The sequence below is a fragment of the Peromyscus leucopus genome, chromosome 1 (genome assembly GCF_004664715.2).
Source record: "Peromyscus leucopus breed LL Stock chromosome 1, UCI_PerLeu_2.1, whole genome shotgun sequence".
NCBI lineage: Eukaryota > Metazoa > Chordata > Mammalia > Rodentia > Cricetidae > Peromyscus > Peromyscus leucopus.
The window spans coordinates 167,502,872-167,528,998 of record NC_051063.1 but is presented as its reverse complement, the minus strand read 5'-3'; the positions used below and the strand labels follow the sequence as shown (position 1 = coordinate 167,528,998).

The 26,127-nt window shown below is 52.8% G+C and overlaps 2 protein-coding genes across 3 annotated transcripts; both read right to left on the bottom strand.

Moving 5' to 3' along the window:
• Positions 1-533: 533 nt before the first annotated feature.
• On the bottom strand, positions 534-9,284 carry Dll3 (delta like canonical Notch ligand 3). The gene is given in 10 exon segments (XM_028859149.2): positions 534-768; positions 880-961; positions 1,176-1,755; positions 3,108-3,330; positions 5,384-5,601; positions 5,770-5,833; positions 5,836-6,014; positions 7,326-7,383; positions 8,427-8,708; positions 8,847-9,284. Coding segments are annotated over 10 exon segments (1,755 nt in total). The 5' UTR covers positions 8,910-9,284; the 3' UTR covers positions 534-762.
• A 5,085-nt stretch (positions 9,285-14,369) lies between these two features.
• Positions 14,370-22,488, bottom strand: Timm50 (translocase of inner mitochondrial membrane 50). Of its 2 annotated transcripts, none has more exons than XM_028859169.2 (11): positions 22,359-22,488; positions 21,381-21,531; positions 20,684-20,715; positions 20,507-20,528; positions 17,431-17,489; positions 17,233-17,352; positions 16,836-16,940; positions 16,656-16,754; positions 15,912-16,068; positions 15,509-15,615; positions 14,370-14,846 (listed from the first exon to the last, which is right to left on the bottom strand). In XM_028859169.2, the coding sequence occupies exons 1-11, from the start codon at positions 22,464-22,466 to the stop codon at positions 14,745-14,747; spliced, it is 1,062 nt and encodes a 353-aa protein (XP_028715002.1). In that variant the 5' UTR covers positions 22,467-22,488; the 3' UTR covers positions 14,370-14,744. The 2 variants fall into 2 exon arrangements, with proteins under 2 accessions (XP_028715002.1, XP_037056802.1); XM_037200907.1 differs by lacking the exon at positions 22,359-22,488 and adding an exon at positions 22,260-22,278.
• Between the last annotated feature and the right edge of the window lie 3,639 nt (positions 22,489-26,127).

Below are 26,127 nucleotides of genomic sequence, written 5' to 3'. Positions count from 1 at the left end.
TTGATGCTAGCTTGGTTTACAATTCAGTGGTTCTTAACCTCCCTAATGCTGCGACCCTTTAGGACAGTTCCTCGTGTTGTGGTGACCCTGACCATAAAATTACTTGGTTGCTAATTTGTAATTGTAATTTTGCAACTGTTATGAATGGTAATGTAAATATCTGATGTGTGACCCTGAAAGGACAGTTTGACCCCTAAAGGGGGGGGTCTTGACCCATATGTTGAGAACTACTGATTTACATTATGAGTTCCAAGCCATAGCATCTTGCCTCAATTTAAAAACAAAACAAAACAAAATATCACCCAACATGGTGTCACACACCTTTAATCCCAGCACCTGGGAGGCAGAGGCAGATGGATCTCTGAGTTCGAGGCCAGCCTGGTCTACAGAGTGAGTTCCAGAACAGCCAGGGCTACACAGAGAAACTCTGTCTGCAGAAAACCAAAACAAGAAACAAATTCTATTATTCTCCTTATGGGACATCTCTCTTCCTTAGTTCCAACATCAAAAACAAAGTTCTCAGCCTGATGTAGTTGATCAAAATAAAAGCCTTTCTTTATAGATAGATGTCTGAGGAGATGAGAAAAGTTAGGTTATAAATAAGCATTATGTACAACTTCCAACATCAAAATTCTCCCAAACACACTTCCCAGCCTCCAGGCAGTGTGGTGGGGGATGGCGGTGGCAGAGATTGGGCACCACAAAGCAAACAAAAACATTCGGACTCCATCTCCAGGCGATGATAGAGAAGGGGCAGGAGGATTATGCCTGGAAAAAAAGAAGAAATGAGAAAGAAGCATTAGGAAAGGCATGGGACCGGGGGCTGCCTCGGAGCCAAGTGCCCAAGGCCTGGAGCATGAGAACCTGGGACTCAACTACCTCTCGAGCATAAATGGAAGGGGCCGGTATGACATAAATGGACCGAGAGTCTCCGTCTTCAGGGTGATTCCAGTCAGCCGAACTGTGGGAGGAGAGAAAACGGGGACAATTCAGACCCCATGAGTTGTTTTCCCGCACCCATCAAAGAGGGGAACCACAGGTTGGCCAGGAGGAATTCTGCAATGACCCCATCCGAAGGCTGGGACACCGGGGTAAGAGGATCCAATCGGGAACATGCATCAAGGAATCAGGCCAATCAAATTGACCATAGTGACAAGGTGTTCCCCCCGCCTCACCTGGGGCCATCCCCAGCACCGTCTTGTATCCTCAGATTGTTGAGTGCATCCGGCAGCGTGTGGACCGAAGGCTCCCGGGTCCCAGACAGCAAACGAGTCCCACTATCCCGGCCAGGGCCGCGGCGGCGGACGTGGATAAGCAAGAGCGCGGCGCCGGCCAAGCCCGCAGCCACCAGCAGCCCCAAGGCGGGAGGCAGAAGGAAGCGCTGTGGGTCTGCCTGCCTCAGGCCCCGCGGGGCCGCGGGCACCGCGTCCGCGCCCTCGGGGCGCACCGCGAACTCGCATCTCACGCCCATGTAGCCGGGCGCGCAGGCGCAGACAAGGCCGGAGAAGTGGGCGTAGCAGCGGCCTCCGTGCGCGCAGGGGCGAGAGGCGCAGGGGTCGGCGCGCTCCCGACAGTCGCGCCCGCCGAACCCCAGCGCGCACGAGCAGCGCCGCGCGCCGCCGCCCTCCACGCACGTGCCGCCGTTGGCACAGGCGCGACCTGCGCAGTCGTCCAGGTGATGCTCGCAGCGCGGCCCCGCGAAGCCCCCGCGGCAGCGGCAGCGCAGGGCGTGGCCCAGGTCCAGGCAGAGGCCGCCTGCGGGGAAACCGAGTCAGCTTCCACCGGCCCGTCCCGCCCCCGCGGCCCCTCCCGCCCCCGCGGCCCCTCCGCCCCCTGCGGCTCCTCCGCCTCTTTGACCAGACTTTCAAAGTTCCCGGTCTCAAGAGCCACGTCGTTGAGTGAGCTGGCCCTCGCCCATGCTGTACAAACATTTTGAACTGGCACGCAGCTAGCCTCAAACAGAGAGTCCTCCTGCGTTCTCCTCCCAAATGCTGGGGCTACGGGTGCAGGCCATCGAGCAGGGTTGCCCAGGACCACTCCTACCGAGGCCTCTCTTTCTCCTTCCTCTTCTCCCCTCTACCGCCATCTTTTGTCCAGGCCTCTCTCTGTTCATACGCCCTTTCCTCCGGGAAGCTTTCTCACCTTTCCTCTGGTTCAGCCCAGAGCCAGCCCCGATGCCCTGGGCCCACACCACAGCCCCGATGCCCCGGGCGAGTTCTGAGTGGGCGAAAGAGGAACCCCTGAGAGAAGACAACTGCTGGTACTTGCAAAAGATCAGGGTCTAGTGCTGTCCCGCCTGTCACTCATTCCACAGGAAACAATGGCCTGGTTTGGTTTCAGGTTTGAGGCAGGCGCTCAGTATTAGCTCGGGCTAGCCTATAATTGTCTGGCCTCAGCCTCCAGAGTGCTAGAATTAACTGTGCAACCATACTCAACTGTAACAGTATATAGGCATCACTGTATCTACCAGACTCTTTACATCCATGGTCTTATTTAACCTTTCGTTTGGTTTTGGGTTTTGTGAGATGACCATGCAGCCCAGGCTGGCCTGGAACTCATTATATAGCCCAGGATGACCTTGGACTCCTGATGCTCCTGCTTTTGCCTTCTTCTAGCGTGCTGGATTTCTAGGCATGGGCCACTCTGCCCAGCGTGACCTCATCTAATCATTTAGTACATATGTCAATCAGGGTTCTCCCTCTTAGAACTTTCTGTGGCTCCATCTCACTCAAGGGAAAAGAACATCTTCCCAGCAGGTCCCCAGGGTCTGCTCCTGTCCGAGGCCTGACCTCATCTCTCTCCACCCTGGCTCAGTCTGCTCTGACACACTGGGCCCCTCCTGATCCATCCCTCTATCACATCAGCTCCAGATCGCCAGGGACTTGGGTTTCCCTCTCCGCTGTATCCTCAGGGCCTAAATCAAGGCCTGACAGGCAGTACATTCTCAACAAATACCTATGAGATGACTCCTCTGCCTGTTTCAAAGAATGGAGGAGGCAGAGGGAGGAGGGTCATGTCCCTAGGATTTAGGCCACACAGGAACCCTACTCCCACCCCCCCCCAACTTTACATCCCTACCCCTGGCCACCGTGGCTTCCCCTCCTCACCATTCTGACATGGCTGCGGGCTACAGCGGTCCACCCTCTTCTCACAGTTGGAGCCTTGGAAACCAGGCGGGCAATGACAGACATAGGCAGAGTCAGGTTCTTCGCCACCAACACACAGGCCGCCATTGAAGCAGGGTCCATCTGCGCATGTCACCCCGCTCACCTCACATCGAAGCCCATAGAATCCCCGGGGACAGGTACATTCGAAGGAGCCGGAGGTTTCCTGAACAGAGACAAGCTGGCTTTGGGCAGGAGGCTCCTCGGAGCCAAATCCTTCCTTCTCCTTTACCATTGTGGCTCTTTGTCCAGCCCCAAGTCCCAGGGTACAGGGCTTCCCCAGGAGTGTCGCCCACGTGACCTTCAATCCACTCCATGCTGACTTTTCTGCACACAGAATCCCAGACTGGGTGAGGCTCTGAAGCCCAGAAAGCTGTTCCTACCACACCTGTGCCTACCACATGACACCTACCTGGCCTGCCTACCCATACACACACACACACACACACACACATACACACACTCACACACACATACACACACTCACACACACACATACACACACTCACACACACAAACACACACTCACACACACACACACATACACACACTCACACACACATTCACACACACACATTCACACACATACACACACACATACACACACATTCACACACACACACATACACACACTCACATTCACACACACACACACACACACACACACACACACAAACTCTATGCCCACTTCTCTCATGAAAACAATTTTAAAAGACAGGGTCTCCCCTTGGAGCCCAGGATGGCCTGGAGCTCAGGATCCTCAGTGTCCCGAGTGCTGGATTCCAAGAGGGAGCTACCACACTACCTCCAGGAAGGCTTCTTTCCTGCCCCTCACTTGAAGACCAAACTCAGCACCTTTCATGTGCAAGGCAAGTGATCAACCACCGAGCTACAGTCCCAGCTGCCCCACAAAGTTCCCTTGTGTGTTAGGGGAGGAAACCCCGGGCCTCTTACAGGTTAAGAAAGTGCTTGACTCCTGAGCCAAGACCCCCAATCTTCACTGGCGGACTCTGGGCAAGCGCGCGATCTCTGAGCCACACCCCCAACTCCTTATTGGAGGATTCTAGGCAGGCCTCCTCTGCTGATGCTCGCCCCAGCCCCTCATTGGTAAACTCTAGGCACGGTCTCTTACTCCTCAGCCATGCTGTCTCCAGCATGAAGGCTCACTGAGCTCCCTTCTCTCGCGCGCTGTAATTTGAGTCTCAGTGTCTCACCCACACTGTCAGCATCAGAAATCCCGCTGGAGTCTACTCTCCGGGCATCCTTCTTCCCAGCCCTGCTCCTCCGCGGCCCTCTCCTTGCCTCTTGGACCAGTCCTCGGGAAGCTTTGTCCGCTGTCTCCACCCTTCGTGCGTGCCCTGATCCCAAACCTTCAACTCAAAGCAGTCCCACAGGACTCCGTTACTGCCACCCACACGCCTTATGACACTGCCCACTTAATTTTTTGCTCTTCAATACCATTCCCATGTCCTAATCCCTACTTTAGATGCAGGTGGACACCTCCAGGAAGGCTTCCCAGATAGCTGCTACCTGTCTGGGACTGCAACCTCCTAGGATGCAATGTTACAGAGCCCAGAGAGGGCGTGCTCTATAAAAACTCCTAATCAAGTAAGCCATGATGACACGCACCTGTAATCCTAGCACTCAAGGTGGCTGAGGCAGGAGAATTAGGAGTTCTGAGCCAGCCTGAGTTACATAGCTAGAACCTATCTCAAAGAAATCCGTGTGGGGTGGGTTTGCCAGATGCGGTAGCACACTCCTTTAATCCCGGTGCTCATGAGGCCTAAACAGATCTCTGTGAGTTCAAGACCAGCCAGGTCTACAAAGTGAGCTCCAGGCCAGCCACGCTACACAGTGAGACCCTGTCTTGGGAGAGGGGCCTGCGGAGATGATTAGGAGGTAAATAATTTCTGTGAAAAAAAATGAGGACTTGAGGTCGGATCCCCAGCACCCACATGAAACGGGCTTGGAGGTGCACATCTGTGATCCCAGTAGTGCTGAAGGAGTAGAGAGAGACAGGCTGGCCCCACAGTCCAGCCCGCCGGGCCGCTCTATGCCGAGCGGGAGTCCCTGTCTCAAAAACCTAAGCAGAGAGTGATAAAGACACACACGCACACGCACGCACGCACGCACACACGCGCACACACGCGCGCGCACACACACGCACGTACACGAACACGCACGGTTGTAATCAAGATGTGGTGGAAAGCGATACTGACTCTACAACTGCCCCCGTTGGCACACGGGTTCCCATCACAGGGCCCAGGCCCAGGTAAAAGGCATCCAGTGTTGCCAGGACCTGGGCCCCTGGAGTTCAGGCAGCTGCTGGCGGAGACAGGGACAGTGCAGAGGGGTCCGGTCCAGCCCTCCAGGCAATGGCATTCATCCGGGTCTTCACAGTAGCCGTGCTCAGGGCTGCAGCCCTCTCGACATATGGCTGCAGGAGGCAGAGGAAAGGCAGAGAGAACATGATGTGAATGCTAGAGCAGGCTGAGATCCAGGGCCCTCCGTTCCCCGAAGGCGATCGATGGGGTGTGGGAGGGAACTGGGATCCGCGCTTAAGCAAGAAGAGCGGGAGGAGAGCGGGCCACACAGAGGGACTCACGCGGGGCTTCGCACTCCTGGGGCAACGGTGCACAGGGGAGCAGTCCCGGGGCCGCACCGCGAGGGGGGCGCTGCGCGGGCGGCACAGGCGCGCGCAGGCGGCCCCTACAGCGGGCGGCTGGCAGCGCGCGCGGTAGGAGAAGTGTAGCTCCCATGCGCCTGCGCGCTGCACATCGCGGGCCCACGGACCCCCGGCCGCCAGGCGTCTGCGGCCGGCCACGCGTGCTAGCAGGTTCCAGGCGGGCCCTGCGGAGAGAAAGGAGGGCGCTGGGATCCAGGGCATCCCACCCCTCCTTACCTAGCCCTGGGAGCTCCCTGTCATCGAGAGAAGGATAAAAGCCCTCCTTAGTAAGCCTGCCTGCTCCTTCTCCTACTGCACCCAGGGACCTGCATGTCACACTTCATCTAATGTCACGATAACAGGTTTAAGAAACCAAACAATGCCTGTATTTGCCCCAGAATGCTTTAATATTAAAATAGGAAACGTTGTAACATCTTGTAACATCAGTATCTATGGTCAAGGTAGTGAGGTCGTAGCGCCCCCGCAAGGTCTTCCTGTAGTAGCGGCCCCTCTCACGCCCGTAGTCCCAGCAGAAGCCTCAAAAAGAGCAAAAGGTCGGGCAGATGGATGTTCCAACGTCTCTTATCAATAGAGGAACCTTATCTAGAAATCTGAGAAGCCCAAAGTGTCGGCTCATGTTCATAACATCAGCACTCTGGAGGCTGAGGCAGGAGAATTGTGAATTCCAGGACAGCCTGGGCTACACCGCAAGTTAAAAGCTTGTCTACATTATTCCAGACCCTGTTTCAAGAAAAAAGACTTAAAATCTAAGCCCAGCACAATGGGGGCAATCCCTGTAATCTTAGTGCTTGGGAGGCAGATGGGGAGGGCCAGAAACTCAAGACCACTTCAGTTAAATGGCCATTTCCAGGGCAGCCTGGGCTGCAGGAAACATTGTTTCAAATACAAAACCAGGGCCCAGGAGATAGCTCAGCCGTAGTGTGCCTAGAATTTACCAGTGAGGGGCTGGGGGCAAGGATCAAAGGTAGAGTCTATGCCTAGCATATGGGGAGTTCTGCTCCGTTACAAAAGATAAAATAAATGGATTTTTGAGCACTTTGGGTGTCTCATTTTTGGATCAGAGATGCTCAACCTGTACCAGAACAAGGCCTCTCCATTGCTACCATTGGGACTTTTAAAATACATTTCTTTTTCCTTTTTTGTGTGTAGGAGTGTTTCACCTGGATGCATGTAGGTGGCAGAGGACTGAAAAGTACAGGTAGCGAGCATAGGATCCTCCAGGACTAGGGTCATGGACGTGAGCCACCACAGGGGTGCAGGGAACTGAAGCCATCCTCCACAAGAGCAACAGGCGCTCCCACAATTGACTCTTCTATACCCAAACTGCCAACCCAGCACCACATCACAGGAGCTCTGATGACATCATAGCCCCCCCCCCAGTCCCATGAATGCTCCACCTTAGAGACAGGCCCCATGTCTGTCCTGAACCCCACATTGCCCTTGCCTACCAAAGTTCCGAGACTGAAGACACTCACCTCCAGCCCGCTCCCCCAGCTGCTCTCTCCAAGTTTCAATGATGAGGGAGAAGGTGCCCTGGTTGGATGGAGAAGGAGAGTGGTCAGAGACACCTCTCAGTGAAAGCCAGAAAGCAGCATGGAGTCTGGAAGCCAGTTCTGGGCCTGAGCAAGGGAACATTCCCAGAAGGAGCAGGCCAGGGGGCCAGCAACATTCTGGCCTCATTCCAGATACCTATTGAGTCCCTCAAAAGAAATCAGTGCGCCAGATATGTTTGCCCAAGCCTGTGTCCCAGCACCCAGAAGGCTGAGGTAGGAGGATTTCAATTTTGAGGTCAATTTGGGGTACCTAGCAAGACCCTATCCAAAAGGAAAGTAGCAGGATGTTCCCACCTCACAGGTGAGGAAATTAAATATGGAAAAAGTAAAGCCTCCAAACTTATCTAAATTCCAAATATGGACCTGCTCCTTTCTGAGCTCTGCAGGGTTCAGGGATGGGCACTAGGATTCTAAGGGTGATCTGAAGAGGCGGGTACCAACCAGTGAGATTGGGGAACCCCAAGAAAGCACTTGGGAGAATCCCTGGGTTCAAGGAGAACTAGAATAAAGACAAAGACACCCCCCCAAGCCCAGCTTGCTGATCGCATGCCTATAATCCAGAATTTAGGAGGTGGGGTGTGGGGGTGGAGGCAGGAGGAGCAGGAATTCAAGATCAGATTCAGAAACACAGTGAGTGAACTTAAGGACAGCCAGGCCCATCTCTAAAAACAAAACACAGGGTGGGGGAGATAATTCACTGGGTGAACGCATTTGCCAGAAAGCCTGAAAACCTGAGTTCAATCCCTGGGTCCCACAGAACTGACATGACTCGCACAAAGTGTCCTCTGACATCCACATGTCACTGTAGCACAGGCGTGTCTCCCCTCCCCCAACTAAAAACATACATACATAACCAACCAAACAACCACAAAACGATGAGAACTTTTAGACATCCTCAAAGAGGGGTGCTGAGGGATCTGGGAATGTGGGTCCCGGGGTAGTTAAGGTGTGGGGCACGGGAGGGTGTCAGGAGTTGGGGGACAGAAGGAGGTTGGAGATCTGGGTGTCGGGGGTTGGGCTCACCGGCCAGGCATCTCGGAAGGGCACACGTACGAGGCCGTCGGGCAGCGGCAGGGCAGCAGCAGGCGCCCCGGGCTGCTCCGTGTAGACGGGGCCATGCGTGCTCAGCGCTGCGCCCAGGGCGCACAGGGACTCCGCGGCCTCCTGGGAGACTCCTGGCTTCAGGCAGACCCTGAAGAAGAGGCGGCAAGGGCCTCGGGCGTTGCAGGGGGACCGCGGGGCCCCGGGGCTTGGTCCTGGCCCGAAAGAGAGAATCTGCAGCTCGAAGACACCGGCCGGCAGTGCCTGGGACGGAGAGGGCCACAGGGTTAGGGGATCTCGGGGACCTAGGCATCTATCTGCCCCACGAAACCTCTCTAGGACCTCTAGGTCTCAGCCCGACCCCATCTACCCCTTTCCTTTCTGTATCCCGCCGAGTCTGACCTGGGGAAGGAGAAGAGCCAGGATCAGTGTCTGAGGAAGCAAAGACACCTGCAGGGAGACCATTGCTTTTGGGGACAGATTGGGGGGTAGCCTCGGGAGTCGCAGCTGCGGATCCTGGAGTCTTATATCTGAGGGGACGCCCCGCCCCCTCAGCCAGCCTCCTGGCTCCTGGGGATCGAGGGGGAGAGGGTCGGAGGGGAAAGGGACACAGTAACTCTATGTGGGCGACTTGATGGGGTTCATCCTGATTGTGATTGAGGGCGCCAATCTGAAAGTGACAGGAGCTGAGCCTCTGTGTGCCTGAGTGTTACAGGGAAGGCCTGCTGGAAGATGAACGACTTTCGGGGGGCGGGGGGCTAGGTAGCTCAACGGGTGTGGACAGTTAACACGGATACAAGCTTGTAAAGAATTCTAAGATTCTCTGTTCCCGAGTGGGGGAATTGACGTACAGGTGACTTGACTATGTGGCTGTGTGCATTCCTCTCTACCGTGTAAGTAATTATGATGTGAGGTCCTGTCCGGACCCTATGTCCTGTGAGTGGCGGACCTCATGAACCTGTGAGTGCTGTGTCTCCAGCTGGCTCTAAGTGTGTGTTTTGGATGTAGCTGTGAGTAAATACAATGAAGATCCTGGATTCTTTGTGGAAGGCCCCATGTATGCATACATGCGTCTTTCACCTCCTCAAAACAAAGCCTCTCTTCCCCAAATCCAGCGTCACCAGCGTCACCAGACGCCAGGCCAGGAGCCTGGCCTCCGAGGGGTCTCCCAGCTGTATGTAAATGTCGCCATCTGCCGGGCGGCCGTGCCCCTCCCCCCCACCCCACCCCCCACCCCGGGCCGCAGCTGGGCCTCCCGTTTGGGCTCAGGAAGGTGTGAGGGGCAAACGGGCAGGAAATGAGTCTTCAGGCACCAGGGGCCCGCTATCCACCCCAGATGAATATAGCCACCTCCCCGGGGGGTGGGGGAGGCAGGGGCCCCTTAGTGTTCCAGGATCCAGGCAAATAAAATTACTTAGGTGCAGATGCTCAGTCTCTGGTCATAGTGTCTTGGAGTCAAGCACTGAGTAAAGCTGCTTAAATGGAGGAAGCCCACCTCTCTCTCTCTCTCTCTCTCTCTCTCTCTCTCTCTCTCTCTCTCACACACACACACACACACACACACACACACACACACACCACAGTAAATAAGTTAATACTCAGAGCTAATAATTTCAGGGGCAGCTATAGTCCTTCTCAGTAATTGTTCAGTAGAAAAAGAGCCGTGGGTAGACGTAGTGGGCAGGCCTCTAATCCCAGCACTGACTGCAGATGCAGAGGCAGGACAATCAGAAGAAAGAGTCCAGCCTGGGCTACATCAAGCCTCTCTCAAAAACAATACAACCACAAAAAGCCACATCTGGCTTTGCCTCACTCACAAGCAGTGTGTTCAGTCAGTCCCCAGCATCCATCATCAACTCAACCACAAGGCAAGACAGTGTGTCCAGAACTCTGCCACACAGGAAGCAGACTTTATGGAATTTCTGAAAGGCTTCTTAGCTGTTTAGGACTTCTCCTTATACACAGAAACAGAGGCCATGCTGAGGTGGCGAAGTCTGCGCTAAGGTCTGAAGCACGAGAAGGCCCTGGTGAAGACCTCATGGTGAGCAGCAAGTGCAAAGGGGTGACCTGGGGTGGCCCCGCCTGCACACTCGGCCATCCCTGTAGTGTTCTCTCTCACTTCATTCCACGCTCAGCTCTCACACTTTCCCAGAGGCCTTCCAGATTAGTCCATCTAAAGCAGCATCTTCTGGCTGGCTGGGTCGCTTGCTGAGACGCTGCCTCCAAGCCTTTGACCTGTGTTTTATCTCTCTGATCCACATGAAGGAAGAACTGACCCCAAATGCTGTCTGTCCTCTGACCACATAGGTGGTGTGGCATGTGCATACCCACCCTACCCTCATACAAATAAAAATATGTGAAATAATAATGTTATTATTCACTTACTAGTATATAAATTATTAAATTTATATATTTAAATATATTTACTTTTAAATATATAATTTATATCTTAAATGATATATAAATATTATTTATATTAAATAGTGAATATAATTTAATGAATACATCTCTGAGGCCCCCAAACACTGCTTCTCACCTGTTTTGTCTCTCACTCTCTCCTTCTGCGCTAAAGAGTCAACATTCCTCACGCCTGTCAGGCAAGCACTCTGTGACAGAGCTATGCTCCCAGCCCTTCCAGATTTTGAGACAGGGTCTCACTAAGTTACCTAGGCTGGCCTGAAACTTCCAATCCTCCTTCCTCAGTTTCCTGAGTAGCTAGAATTACAGGCTTGTGTGTTTACCCTGTCTTTAATTTTTTTTTTTTTTTTTACTTATATTTTATGTACAAGTGCTCTACATGCCAGAAGAGGGCATCAGATCCTATTATACGGTTGTGATCCACCATGTGGGCGCTGGGAATTGAACTCAGGACCTCTGGAAGAGTAGCCAGCGCTCTTAACCACTGAGCCATGTCTCCAGCTTCCATACTCTGCCCCCCTTTCATCTTTAGCTTTAGACCCCTGAGAATTGCCTGCACTGCATCTTTCCGGGGAACAGCAGCACAGTGGACTGTGCTTCCCATCATCTATTCACTGCTGTCTTCAGGTGTCTCCACCGGCTGGTGCCAGCAAGTGCTTAAGCAAACAAGTGCAATGGAAGCTGAACTGACTTCCCAGGAGAAAGATGCTCAGGCCTTGACCAAGGGCTTCTGAGTGGTGGGACCTGGGAATTCAGATCCCACGGTGTGTGGGGAAGGGGCCTGCTTAGACCCAAATGATTCCAACAACAAAGCAGTCCTTGAGCACAAGGCACTTGGGGTTAAATTCCCAGGCCCCATCATATGGGCATTGTCTGAGGACTTCTGCACCTACGCCCAATTCTCTCCTCCAGTGTGAGTGGACAGGAAACAGGGGCCAGTTAGCACCAAGGTAAAGGGAGAGATCTGATGGACCCACTGGATGCTGAAGCAGGTGGCATCCAAGGTACCAGAGCCCTGGTCTCCAGGGTAACAGAGCAAACACACTTCTTCCTTATGCTGAAGGGAACAGACTCAAGTCAAGTCCATTCTAAAAGGGTGTATGGCACATGGCTGAGGCAGGAAGATCACTCAAGGTCAAAACCAGTTTGAGCTACATAGCAAGACTGCCTCAAACACAATGTCCTCCTCAGAGGGTCCTGTGGACAAAGTGTGTCCCCCAGACTGCACTCCAACAGATAAGTACACTGGCCAGTCCCCTCCATCCACAGCCCATTCCACCCAGGACCCTATTTCTCACACAAGCTTTGTCTTACCACTGCTTTTTAGACACAGCCTCCAAGTCAGGGCCCCCAGACGCAAAAACAAGCATTCCTGAAAATAGGGAATCTTAGCCAGATGTGGCAGCACACACTTTTAATCACAGGACCCTGGAGGAAAAGGCAAACTGTTCTCTGCAAGGTGGTATCCAACCTGGTCTACATACCAAGCTCCAGGCCAGCAAGTTACACAGTGAAACCCTGTCTTTGGAAAAATAGAGAGAGGGGAATGAATCTTCAGGACATGACGGGGCAGTCTTCTGTACTGCCCAGTCCCCCAGGCTGGGAATTTTGGTGTTAATTGTAATTCTCTGAGTCTTGCTACATGACCAGGCTTGCTTCAGACTTGTCAATTCTCCCATGTCTGAGTCTTAAGTGCTGAAATTACAGCCCTATGGCACTACACCAACCCTTCCCTCTGTGCTACCACCAAGGACATTTGAACAGTCTAGAGTGCAGAATCAACCTGGTCCAGGGCTTCAAATTCGTGGAAGCATCATATTTAAGTCGGGCCAATATTAGATGCCGGCTGGAACAGAGAGCTTGGATAACAAAATGGACACTTCACCCTACTTTAGACCAGAAGCCGAGACAGAGGTGCCTTGCCTAAGGGTTGTGTGGCCACTACATGAGGGCCTATCCATTTGGTAGGAACTATTATTGGTGGGCTGGAGAGGCTAAGAACACTGGCTGCTCACCAGAGTCAGCACTCACAAGGCAGCTCACCACCTCGGGGAATCCAGGGCCCCTTCTGGCCTCCATGAGCACATGGTGTGTTGACATGAGTACATGGTGTGTTGACAAAGCACTCATATATGTAATATAAAAGAACCATCACTGGGGATAGACAGATCAGTCAGCAGTCAAGAGCACACACTGCTCTTCCAGGTGACCTCAAATTCAGTTCCCAGCACCATGGTGGGCAGCTCACAACTGCTTGTGAAGTCCAGCTCCAAGGGACTGGATGCACACTTCTGGTCTCCACAGACACCTGGACTCATGTGTGCACTCACACACAAACATAATCAAAAATAAACCCCCCCTCTCCCCCAGATGGTTTCTCTGTGTATCCCTGACCTGAAACTCACTCTGTAGACCAGACTGACATGGATCTCAGAGATTTGCCTGCCTCTGCTTCCCAAGAGCTGGGATTAAAGGTGTGCACCACCACGGCCCAGCTCAAAAATAAATCTTAAAAAGAACTATTCATTTGTAGATGCAGAAACTGACCTCCAGAGAGGCTAAGTAACTTGTCTAGAACCACAGCCAGCCAAGAAATGAAAGACCTTGGATTTGAACCCAGAACTGGAACTCACATGCTTAAACACCACATAGCTAGTTCAAAGCGGAAGCTGGTGGACACACATGGTTGTTAAAATGAAGAGGCTGGGGTGCGGTTCAGTGGGCAGAGTGGACTGGTCCCCAGAAACACATCAACTGTGCATGGTGGTATACATCTTGGCACTCAGGTGTGGAGGGGAGATCCGCAGTTCAAGGTCATCCTTTGCTACATAGCCACTCCAAAACTACATATGACTCTGCTTCAACCCATTAAAATCCCACAAAAGAAAACAAAAACCAGAACAGCTCAGTAGGGTACAACTTGCCACTCAGTAATGATGGAGTTCCACCTCCAAGACCCACATGGTACAACAGATTCCCAAGTTGTCTTCTGCCTTCACACACACACACACACACACACACACACACACACACACACGACCTGGATTGGGACAGGGCTCACTGGTAGAATGCCTGATTGGCATGTCTCAGGCTTTACGTTCCATCCCTAGGACTACTGAGATAATAATGAAACTAGAGAAATCCAATGGGTTTTTGTTGTTTTTTTAAATCCTGATTTCTAGCAGGGAACAGTGGTACATGCCTCCAGTCCCAGCTACTCAGGACGACTACTTAAGCCTAGAAATTCCAGGCTAGCCTGAGCTATGTAATAACAACCAGTCTCCAAAAGAAGAAAAAAGGGGGGCACAGTGGTGCACACCTTTAATCCCAGCACTTGGAAGCAGAGGCTGGCCGATCTCTGAGACCAACACCAGCCAGGTCTACACAGTAAGACCTTGTCTTAAAAAACAAAAAAGTAACCCTGATTTCTGGCTTCTATGAGACATGGATGATCGAACAGCTCCAGGACCACCCTCCCAGGAGCCACTAAGCCGAGCATCGCTTGAGCTGGTTTTGGCTCTCCAGAGGCCACACTTCTCTTTATTTCCATAGCACATAAGGAATCCAGAGCCAGAGAGAGAGATGCTTTTCTTTGCAGCTCATACAGTAAGTGGGAAGACATGGTGCAGCAGAGACCCGGGCTGGCAGCTTCTCAGGCTGGCACGAGCCCCGATCCAACAAGGCACTCACTGTGCCTGGTGGTGCTCAGTCACTGTGGACGATGACCGAGTCCCGGACCTCACCCCACGCCCCATCTGGACTCTCTGGACACAGGCATTGTGGCATCTGGGGTGCGCTTTATTGGACACGTGGCCGTCCAAGCCTTGCTCTGTGAGGATTGGGGCCTGGGGCCCAGACACCAAGTCTGAGGAGGCCTAGCAGTCAGGGCTGCTTGGAGCGAGGCCACAGGCGACTAGTGAGCGAGCCAAAGAAGAGGCTCTGCTTGCTGGACTTGGAGAGCTCGGCCAGGCGCTGTTGCTCCTCCTGGGGTTGGGGGACAGAAAAAGACAAGCGTCAGCGTGACATAGAAGCCTGCCTTCCTTTGGATGTGTGCCCAGTAGAGAACACTAGTCCACATGGGAGGACCCAGACCCTGGAAAGGGCACCTCTGAGTCCCAGGGGTGCAGGACTAGCCTGCAAGAGGCACTCTCCTCTCCCAGCACAGTGAAAGACAATTAAAAAGTCAATCCTGTCCAGTACAGTGAAAACAACACCTGTAAACCAGCATTCCGAAGACCGAGTCAGGAGGATTGAGAGCTTAAGGCCAGCCTGAACTATATAGGAGATACTGTCTCAAAAACAAAACCAATGAAACACTCTTCCCCCAGACTCTGAAGCCGGCATCCACATAGCTCTGTAGACTAGCTCTAAACCTACAGCCCCCCAAGAAAGGCCCCAGAGGCACCCAAGGCCATGGAGGACTTACCTCACGTGCTGACTATTGCCTGTCGCCTGCTCCTAGCCCAGGCTGTCCAATCATTAGCACAGCCCTGCGAGGCAGGCTGTGTGAGAGCCCCGGACAGAGGCTGAGGCCAAGGAAGACAGCGCTCAAGCTCACGCCGACATCCAGCAGACAGAGGCAGCTGTCCGGGACACCCACCTCTTCTGGGAGCCTCAAAAGTGACCGGTGGGGACCGGAGCCTAACCTGCTCAAGCCGGCTCTGCCGCTGTTTGAACGCCTCCAGCGGGTCATCCTCTAGGGCGTAGTGCTCCAGCACGGTCCGGACGTCCTCCACCTGGTTCAGCGCGATGGCTGTGGGCACAACAGGAAGAGGTGCTGGTTAGTCAGGCCTCGGCACGACCCAGAGGAAGGGTCGGCATGCCCTGGAACGCTGTCACTGCTGTCCCATGCTGAGAGGGCTGCTCCAAACATGCCCCAATAGCCCCTAAGGAGTGTGGGCATTCCAGAAAGGTCCAGAAGACTCCAGGATACTGAGAGGTCCCCTGCACCCTGATCGCTCAGTTTGACACTAATGACAAGGCAGACAAGTGTCTGCCATTGTCTTCAGGGTCGAGGGCTCTGGAGCGGACACCAGGGGTCAGTCTCACTCTTGAGGAAGGCAGACAGGTCCAGCAGGGCCCGGTCATCGGAGTTGCCGTCCCAGGGCCGCAGGGCGACCCCGTTGTAGGGCTGTAGCCGGAAAGCTTCTTTCTTGCAATCCACGACCACTACTCGGGCTGGGTCCCGGTTCAGACATGAAATGTCCTGGAAGTGGGTATCACAGGTCAGGAGTCATCAGTGTCCCCCTGCTGATCGCAGCAGGGACAGACACAGCATCACACACTTGGGGTGGTCCTGGCTTGCAGTCTCCTGAATACAGGACACGGAGGGTGACCTCAGGCTTCTGGGAAACTGGGGAGCTGGTCACATGAACACCTAAGCCAGGGGTCTCTGAGAGAACTTGGCCTCTGGTGGGTTCAATGTCTACCCCAAGTCTGTGACAGGCTACAAACCCAGGAATTACAGAGAGGCCCTTGTCAAAGCCTGAGTTTTCCATGCAATGACATAAACCCTTGAGTCACCAAGATACAGGGGAGAACCTAACCACACAGTTAACAGGGGCCTGGTCAACATGTCTAGATGCATGACTGGCCAAAGGAACAGATTCTATGACAGTCCCAAGCACAGCCTCTCAGAAGCCATTTACAGCTCCAAAAACAAAGCCTGTGCCCCTAACCCCTCACCCAAGCTAGGGGCAAGTACTGACATCAGGAGCAGGGCCCCCTTTCTCTTGGCAGTATAAGCACCCTCAAATCCACCCCAGAGGCCCACCGTGGATCCCCACATGGCACCTTCACATGGTGTCCCTCCATGTATCTGGTGGCATCCCGGAACAGACGGTAAGAGATGAAGCCGTGGGGGTCCACACTATCAATGAGTGGAAATGCAGTCTGCAAGGATGAAGGGTAGGTGAGGCTGGATCCCAGCCTCCCGCATCTCACCCACCTGTCACTTCTGGCTCAGAGCCTCACCATGCCAGTCTCTGACGTGAAGATGACGATTTCATACAGAGGGGCAAGCTGTTGGAACAAGGTCTCGATGCCTGGACGCTTCTTAAACCTCCAGCCAGTGGCCAGCTGCAGACAGTGAGGACAGGGGAGCACTGAGACCAGAAAGCCTGAAGGGTCAAGAGCCAGCCTGAGGGTCCCTGCGCAGGCTTCTGTTTGCTCCTGGGGGTTTGGGAGCATGTGGCTGGGCCTCACTCATGTGGCACATCCACTCTGAGCCAAGGTCGGCTCGTGTTTGACCTCAAGTAGGTTCCGAAGGACGCGAAGGCAGCAGGGGACATAGAGCAAAGTGAGGCGAGCCCACCACGCCTGACCCGTCCTCCCAAGTAGACCCCAACCCGCTGCCTTCCGCAGGACACACCGACCACTCCGGGTGCAGGAGGACCCCGGTGAGCTCCAGGACCAGTGTATAGGGTGGCTGGTAGTAGGGTTCCCGCAGAGGGTCTGGGAGAAGGCAGGGGCTGGTGGGCTCGATGATCATCTGCAGAAAGCACACACAGCTCACACTCAGGAACAGAGCAGGCGGGGAGGATGCACTGAGCCCAGCACCCCTACTCACCTGTCTGTAATCTTTGAAGTATTTGTATGTCCGGCGCAACTGCTGAACCAGAATTGGATCTAGAACACCAGGCACAAAGGGATTCCAAAGTAAGTCACTGCTCCACCTCCCGAGCAGATCAGTTTATTTTTATTATTTCTTTAGTTGCAGAACAAACAGATTTCTTAAGGAAGAGCAGGAAAGAACTCACAAGAGTGGGGCAGTTTTTAGGGGAAGAATACCTATTTTACTGGTTTGTTTTTTTAGATAAGGCTTCTTGTGGCCAAGGTTTGTCTTGAACTCCTGATGCCCGGCCAAGCCTGCACACACACCTGCTGTGTCTAGCGCAGAAGCAGCGAATCTCAACAGCGATGGCAAAGACACGCTCGCCCCTGCCCAGTGTACTGTGAACACTTCTATCTCCACGCCATGGCAGGTACAGAACAGAATGTTTAGACAGCAATCCTCTTAAAAGCCACAAACCCCCCTGTGCAGGCATGTGTGCTGCTCTTGTTTTGGAGGACGCTGAAAAAAATTTTTAACATTGATTTGCATGTGCACATGGCCCTGGCTGGCCTGGAACTCATTATGTAAACCAGGCTGGTCTTCAACTTATAGAGATCATCCTGCCTCCATCTCCCAAGTGCTAGGATTAAAGCTGTGCTTAGCTTCATGGAGCTATTTTTTTTTTTGTTTGTTTGTTTGGCTTTGTTTTTCAAGACAGGGTTTCTCTGTGTAGCCCTGGCTGTCCTGGAACTCAACTCTAGACCAGGTTGGCCTTGAGCTCAAGAGATCCACCTGCCTCTACCTCCCAAGGGCTGGGGTTAAAGGTGTACACCACCACTGCTGGCCATGAGATATTTTTAATGGTCATGGTCATACTCTAGCATCTATGAGCAGATGCCCAGAACACTGTTAAAACATCCCACAACGCACAGGACAGATTCCCTGCAACCAAGAACTACTTGGTCCCAAGTGGGAACAAGGCTGGTTTGCAGTAGCACAGGCCTGTTATCCCAGCTACTTGGAAGGTTAAGGCAGGAGAATTTACAAGTTCAGGGGCAGCCAGGACTAATAGTGAGCTTAAAGTCAGAACAGGCAATTTTGTAAGACCCTGTCCTAAAATTTAAAAACAAACAAACAAACAAACAAGCAAACAAACAAACAAACAAAAAACCACTAAGGGGCGGGGGAGTAGAGTGGGCTGGAGAGATGGCCCAGCAGTTAGGAGTCTGCACTGCTCTTGTGGTACACCTGAGTTGGGACCCTGGCACCACCACAGGAGGATGATAAACACCTGTTACTCCAGCTCCAAGGGCTCCAAAGCTTATTTAGCATTTGGGGACACTCGCACTCATGTGCACACCCTGCACAGACACATACACATAATTTAAAAATAAAACCGTGAGCCGGGCGTGGTGGCACACGCCTTTAATCCCAGCACTCGGGAGGCAGAGCCAGGTGGATCTCTGTGAGTTCAAGGCCAGCCTGGGCTACAGAGCAAGATCCAGGAAAGGCGCAAAGCTACACAGAGAAACCCTGTCTCAAAAAACCAAAAAATAAAATAAAATAAAACCGTGCTGGGATGCAGATGGGTGGGAGAGCCCTTGCCTAGCAGCGGACCTCTGACCCCAGCACCTGTCATCCAGACAGGTGTCAACCATCAGCACCACAAGAGACAAGGGGAAACGCTCTCTAAGTGAACATGTGACTTCAATGGAAAAACGGAAATACCTTACTGTGGCATTTCTTCCTTTCTTTCTTTTTTGTTTTTTTGAGACAGGGCTTCTCTGTGTAGTTTTGGTGCTGTCCTGGATCTCGCTCTGTAGACCAGGCTGGCCTCGAACTCACAGAGACCCGAATTCACAGAGACCCGCCTGCCTCTGCTTCCCCAGTGCTGGGATTAAAGGCGTCGCCACTGCCGCCGCCCTGCTCTTAAGGCGGCATTTCTAATCTAACTCTGTCTTAGATTAGCCTGCCTCTTTTTTTTTTGTTCTTTTTTTTTGTTTTGTTTTGTTTGTTTTTTTTTTTTGGTTTTTTGAGACAGGGTTTCTCTGTGTAGCTTTGCGCCTTTCCTGGGACTCACTTGGTAGCCCAGGCTGGCCTCAAACTCACAGAGATCTGCCTGGCTCTGCCTCCTAAGTGCTGGGATTAAAGGCGTGCGCCACCACCGCCCGGCTAGCCTGCCTCTTAAAGTCTCAATGTTGAAGCCAGTTTAAACCAGTAAGCACACTTTACAGTAAACCATGACTACCTGTGCAATTTAAGTAATTTGTTTAAACCAGTGGGGAGCAGGGGATGTGGTGCATGCTCTCAATCCCAGCACTTGGCAGACAGAGACAGGTGGATCTCTGTGAGTTTGAGGCCAGCCTGGTCTACAGAGTGAGATCCAGGACAAGCAGAGGTACACAGAGAAACCCTGTCTCAAAAACAAATAAATAAGAAAACAAAACAAAAACCCCAGAGGATTTGATACCTGTCCAGTTAAAAGAGCAGACTCACTCACCTGGCCGGTGTAAACCAGGGAAACAACCACGGCTCGGACCCACGGTCTGCACACCTCCCCCCCCCCCACAGGGGGCTCTCTGGACCCACCAACTTTACTTTCTCTCAGGAAGGGTTAGCTAAAATTCACAACTGCTCTACTATCTCATCCATCAGAAGTTCCTCACCAAACTCTGGTGAACCTGGAGTGTGTTTGGAGATTGGGGGGATGGGGAGGGGGTGACGGGACAGACACTGAGCGCCATTGTTTTAGAAATGAGGCATGAGTTGGGGTAGGGACGGGGATTTTAAAACAAAAACAAAAACGAGGCTGCCATAAGAGGTCAGGGGCCACAGAGGCTCAGATCTAAGGCCCAGGAAGCCTGTGCCTGGGAGGGATTGCTGGGGCTCCCTGCCCCCATCTGTTCCTGACCATCTGCTCCAGGGCTGAGGGGCTTTTGTTATGTCCTTCTCCCAAGCCATCCAATTGTTGCACCTCAGGGAAGGAGGAGGCGTTGGGGTACAGGATGGAGGAGCAGCACTCTAAACAGACAGAACAAAATAGCAGCGACGGGAACAGCAGGGAACCTCAAACCTGTGTTTAGTCACTCACCGTTGTCAAATTCATCAGGGATCTGGAGGAGAAAAGGAAAGGTTTGGGTCGGCACAGGGAGGGCTCCAAGCTGAGCAGGCAAAGGTCCCAGGGAGGGAGGGAAAGGAGCCTGACCCGCCCAAGCGACCCACCCGCACCCTCACAGAGCAGACTAGCACCTCTGGTCTCAGGGCTCACCTTGGTACCGTTCTCATCCACAGGGTTGTTTCCTGCAAGGGAGACAGAGACAAGGGAAAGAAACTGGAGTCTAGTCTGCTGGCTCTGGAAGGTGTGGGAGAATGCGGGGTTTGGACCCCCCACTCAGAGGGAATATTGCTAGGCACAGTTCCTGGATTAAGGGAGGAACAGGCTAGGGGCCAGGATTCCAAGATATTTAAGAGAAAGTGGGCTAGCTGGGCGTGGTGGTGCACGCCTTTGTGCCAGCACTCGGGAGGCAGAGGCAGCTGATCTTTGTGGCCTGGTCTACAAAGTGAGTTCCAGGACAGCCAGGGCTGTTACACAGAGAGACCCTGTCTAAAAAAAAAAAAGAAAAGAAAAAAGAGAAGGAAAAGAAAGAGATAGAAAGTGGCCTGAGGCTGGGGAGGGAAAGGTTAAGCTTTTGCTGCTGAGGGGAGACATTAGGCATAGCTTCGGGCACTGGGCCAGCCCCATTCTTCCCATTGTCCCTTTAGTTCCTGAATGCAGGTACAGGAACCAACTAGAGGACAGAACTTTAAGTACAAAGGGTAGAAGGGAACTTCTTGAGTTCCTAGGTGAGTATCCTAGTTGATGGCCCTATTGAGGGAGGAGCCAGGGAATGAACACGGTTTGAGGGAAGAAGGGGAGGTCTCACAGTAGAAACCTGGCGCCAGCAAGCCAGGGCTGTGTCTCTCACCAAAAATATAGACGATGCTGACAGTCCCACCGGCCCCCAGCAAGCCAGCAAGCCAGAGTGCAACTTTTTTGGCATAGCTGGGACCTTCTGAGCCTGGCTGATGCTGTGGCCCATGGGCCTTCGGGGCCCCACGGCTGGCGATCTCAGCAACCTGGGTGGAGGGGAAGGAGGTGAGGTCAGCTAAGACAAACAGCAGGATACTCTGACCTCTAATTTGGTCTAAGCAGACTCAATATCAAGGGCCTGGAAGTGGACATACACAGAGCCCCAGAAAAAGTGTGTCCTTGGAGAGATAAGTTGACAGATTGGTCCCCTCAGAGGGTCCAAACTAAACTGTCTAGAGGATCACGGAGGTTCAAGAGCTGACAGGCCGGATTGCCCAAGACCCTGGACGCAACAGGAATGCCGAGTCTGGAGCCAGGAAGAGTAGGGCAGGGAGAATAAGGGATGAAGCGGGGCAAAACTAAAGGGGCGGAGGTCACACAGGGACAGAAGGAACAGTTAAGGCATCGGGCACCCAGGGCCCAAGATGGAGGGGTCTGAAAGGGAGGGAAGGAGGGGCGAGGCGATGCAATCTCTTGTCTGGGACTCAGGGAACGGAAAGTGATGGACCTGGAGGTCAGAGTGACGTGGTGGAAACAGAAGGCGAGCTGGCTCCCTCCAGGCTCCCTCGCTCACCACCGCCGATGCGGACGAAACGTCCCCAGGCTGCTGGGGCCCCGGCGTCGCGGACCCCTCCGCGTCGAGTGTCACCCCGGGACCAGGGGACCTCTCCGGCACCCACGTGGCTAAGGCCCGGGCTCCAGAGGATGCACTTGGGACCTCCGCGCAGCAGCCCGCCCCGGGAGCATCCCCAAGCGCGGGCTCCGTCCCACTCACACCCTGAGGCGCTGTCTTCCGGACTCGCCGAGCTGCGACCGCACGGTCAAAACTCAGGGAGGAGCCCCGAAGCGGGGCGCCGCTCCCGGTGCCGCTCACCTGCTCCGAGGCGCGGGGAGGCGGCGGCACTGTCCGCGTGCACAGTCCCCGCGCGCCGACCCGGAACCCGCTCCGCAGGCGCGAGAACAGCGCCGCCGAGGCCGCCATCTTGCGCTGACGCCGCGCGGCCCCGCCCACTCGGCCGCTCGCTCCCGCCCCAGGCAGGGACGGCGACCAATGGGGCCGCTGAAGTGGGGCGCGTCGACGGGAACCCGAGAGGGACAAAAAGGTGTGGGCGGAGTTCCTTGGCTGCGCTCTGAGTTGACTGTTCTGCAGGCTGCCCCGGACGGAGCGCGGTCACCTGCCACCACGCCCCCTGGTGCCCTAAGGATGGCCACCATCCAGTCCTTCACCTCTCAGAGATGGTCAGAGGCCCCAAAAGCGAGCTGGACTGGCAGCCCTCACTTTTTTTTTTCCACGTGGATCAGGAGGCTGAACCGGTCCTCTCTCGGGTTTTCAGATCCCTTTCTACCCCTTCCACCATGAGTTTCTAGAAAGGACTGGAGATCCTGCCACTCTGTTTGGATTCATTTACCTAAGGGAACAGTGCGTGCTGACTGGTCGAGGCTTGAGAGTGAATAAGAAATCAGGTACAGAAAGCCACCATGAATGTTCCCCAAGTTGTTTTTAATGGGTAAAAGTCAGATTTTTACATTTAAACTGTAAAAACAAAAGACAACGGTATTAACTAAAATACATAATAGTAAAAATACGAAGTCGGGCAAAGGAAAGGTACACAGAATGAAATGGTTATTTCTTGGGTGGAAAGAAATGGATTGGGGCCGGGCAGTGGTGGTGCACGCCTTTAATCCCAGCACTCGGGAAGCAGAGGCAGGCAGATCTCTGTGAGTTCGAGGCCAGCCTGGGCTACCAAGTGAGCTCCAGGAAAGGCGCAAAGCTACGCAGAGAAACCCTGTCTCGAAAAAACAAAACAAAAAAAAAAAAAAGAAAAGAAAAGAAATGGATTGGGGTTCTGCTAAATTACACGCGTGTTTTTAGTGTGTGCACCCTTGTGCCACAGGGCGTAGAGAATGGAAGACACTTTCAAGAGTCGGCCGGAAAGATGGCTCAGAAGATAAGAGTACAGAAGTTATGCAGCAGTACTGGCTACTCTTCCAGAGGTCCTGAGTTCAGATCCTGACAACCACATGGTGGCTCACAACCATCTATAATAGGATCTGGTGCCCTCTTCTGGCAGGCATGGATACAGGCAGACAGAGCATTATATACATAATAAATAAATCTTAAAAATAATTTTTTTAAGATTTATTTATTACGTATACAGTGCTCTATCTGCATGTACACCTGCAGACCAGAAGAGGGCACCAGATCTCTTAACCGCTGAGCCATCCCTCCAGTTTTCTCTTTCCACCATGAGGGTCTGGGAGTCAAACTTAGGTCGTTTGAACCTAGGCTGTCTCCCTCATCTGAAGTCAGTAGTTACGACACTGTCTTCATACTGTACTTAACATACTGTAACTGGGTGGAGGGGACATAGGTCTCCATGATGTATCTGAATTTTTAAAATTAGTTTTATTTTGAGACAGGGTCTATGTAGTCCTGTCTAGCCTGGAACCATGTAGACCAGGCTGGCTAGAACTCACAGAGATCCACCTGCCTGGTTGGGGTGGTGTCAAGTCTCTCTTTCCATTATAGGAGTCCAAGTGTCTTCACCTAGTCTCCTGAAGCTCAGCCTGACCTATACGGCTGAGAAAGACCTTAAACTGACCCTCCTGTTTCCTTCTCCAAAGTGCTGGGATTAGGAGGCATGTGCTACCATATACCCTGCCCAATGGCATGTCTTTAATACCTGAAGTATTTTACAATACGCTTCCATTTGTGAAGACTTGGGCCTATCGCATATGGAAAAGAATAAGGTACCCAGCCTGATTCTCTTAGGGCGCTCATTCCTGCCTGAGTTACCAGACTTGCTGAAGCAATCCTGGTTCACTGCTCTCGGCATTCAAGGTAAGACTGGGGCTGGAGACAGCTCAGTGGTGGAGTGCTGGCTTAGAATCCCCTCGGGAGGCTGGGAACATGACCACAGCACAGGAGTGGAGTCCCGGGAACACTGACTTGACCTTCACTTAGCCCCAAGATGTAATTTGTCAGCCATATGGCAAGGTGTTCTAAAGAAATCACAAAACTCTAGATCATTTAAATTACATATCCAATATGTTAATATTGTTTCAGCTCTTCCATTAAACTTCTGGCTGTCCTTCAAATGCCTCTGGCACTTGAGGGCTACAAATTCCCTCAATATTAAGACCACACTCGCCGGGCAATGGTGGCGCACGCCTTTAATCCCAGCACTCGGGAGGCAGAGCCAGGCGGATCTCTGTGAGTTCGAGGCCAGCCTGGGCTACCAAGTGAGCTCCAGGAAAGGCCCAAAGCTACGCAGAGAAACCCTGTCTCGAGAAAAAAAAAAAAAAAAAAAAAAAAAAAAAAAAAAAAAAAGACCACACGACCACACTCCATCTCCAGACTCCACCAGAGTCCAGACTTCCTGGGGGATCAACCTCAGGTCTGACATACCCTGTCTCCTGACCAAATTTTGAGTTTTTATTTACTTAAAGGATGTCCCAGCATGCATGTGGAGGTCAGAGGAGTCATGCAGGAGTCAGTCCTCTCCTTTCGTCACGTGGCTTCTCAAGATGGATCTCAGGCCATCATGCATGGTAGCAAAGTACTTTTCCCATCTGAGCCATCTGGCTGGCTCTGGTTATACTATCTTGACTCTCAATTGGTGGCTGTTCTGGTTGAGGCAACCCATTACTAGAGTCTTAGCAAACACAGGCTCCAGCAGCCAGAAAGATTCTTCTCTAGATCTGGATCTTGACTTGTCCCCTTGAATTTCACAGGGCTGCACCATAGGTCAGGTAAGTTCTGAGCAGTCCAAACGCCATTCTTTTTTTCTTTTTGGTTTTTTGAGACAGGGTTTCTCTGTGTAGCTTTGCGCCTTTCCTGGAACTCACTCTGTAGCCCAGGCTGGCCTTGAACTCAGAGATCCAAACGCCATTCTTAATGAGGTTATTTTTCCATACTGGTGTTAAACCCATGGCGTCACACACTCCTCACTGAGCTGCGTCCCAGCTGAGTTATCTTCCAGTCCAGCCTCCTTGTCCCCTCCCGCCCCGCCAGGGTCTTACTATGTAGCTCTCTGGCTATCCTGGAACTCAAACTATGTAGAGTAGGATGGCCTCTAAATCAGAGATTTGCCTCCCGAGTGCTGGGATCAAAGATGTGCCCCACCATGCCCCACTTTTACTTTTTGAGACAGGGTCCTACTAGGGCAGTGGTTCTCAACCTTCCCAACGCTGAGATACTTCAGTACAGTTCATGCTGTGCTGACCCCCAACCATAAAGTTATTTTCATTGTTACGTCATAACTGTAATTTTGTTAGTTATGAATCATAATGTAAATATCCGATATGCAGGCTATCTGGTATGTGGCCCCTGTGAATGGGTTGTTCCACCCCCTTCCCAAAAGGGTCGGGACCACAGGTTGAGAACAGCTACATGAAGGGGACCTGCTGTCTTTAATGGGACCTTTGCCCAAATAGGCCATGACTTTGTGACCCGCCTCCCCCAGTCTTCTGAGTAGCTTGGATGACAGGCCTGAACCACGAGGCCCAGCTTTAATCCTCTTTCTCCTGTCCTCTAGGAGCCCTTTGGAGTCCTAGAGCCATTATTTTCTCGATGGGGAAACAGACTTAGAATCCAGTTATTTACCCCAATTTAATAACAACACTTAAACAAGACAACCCTC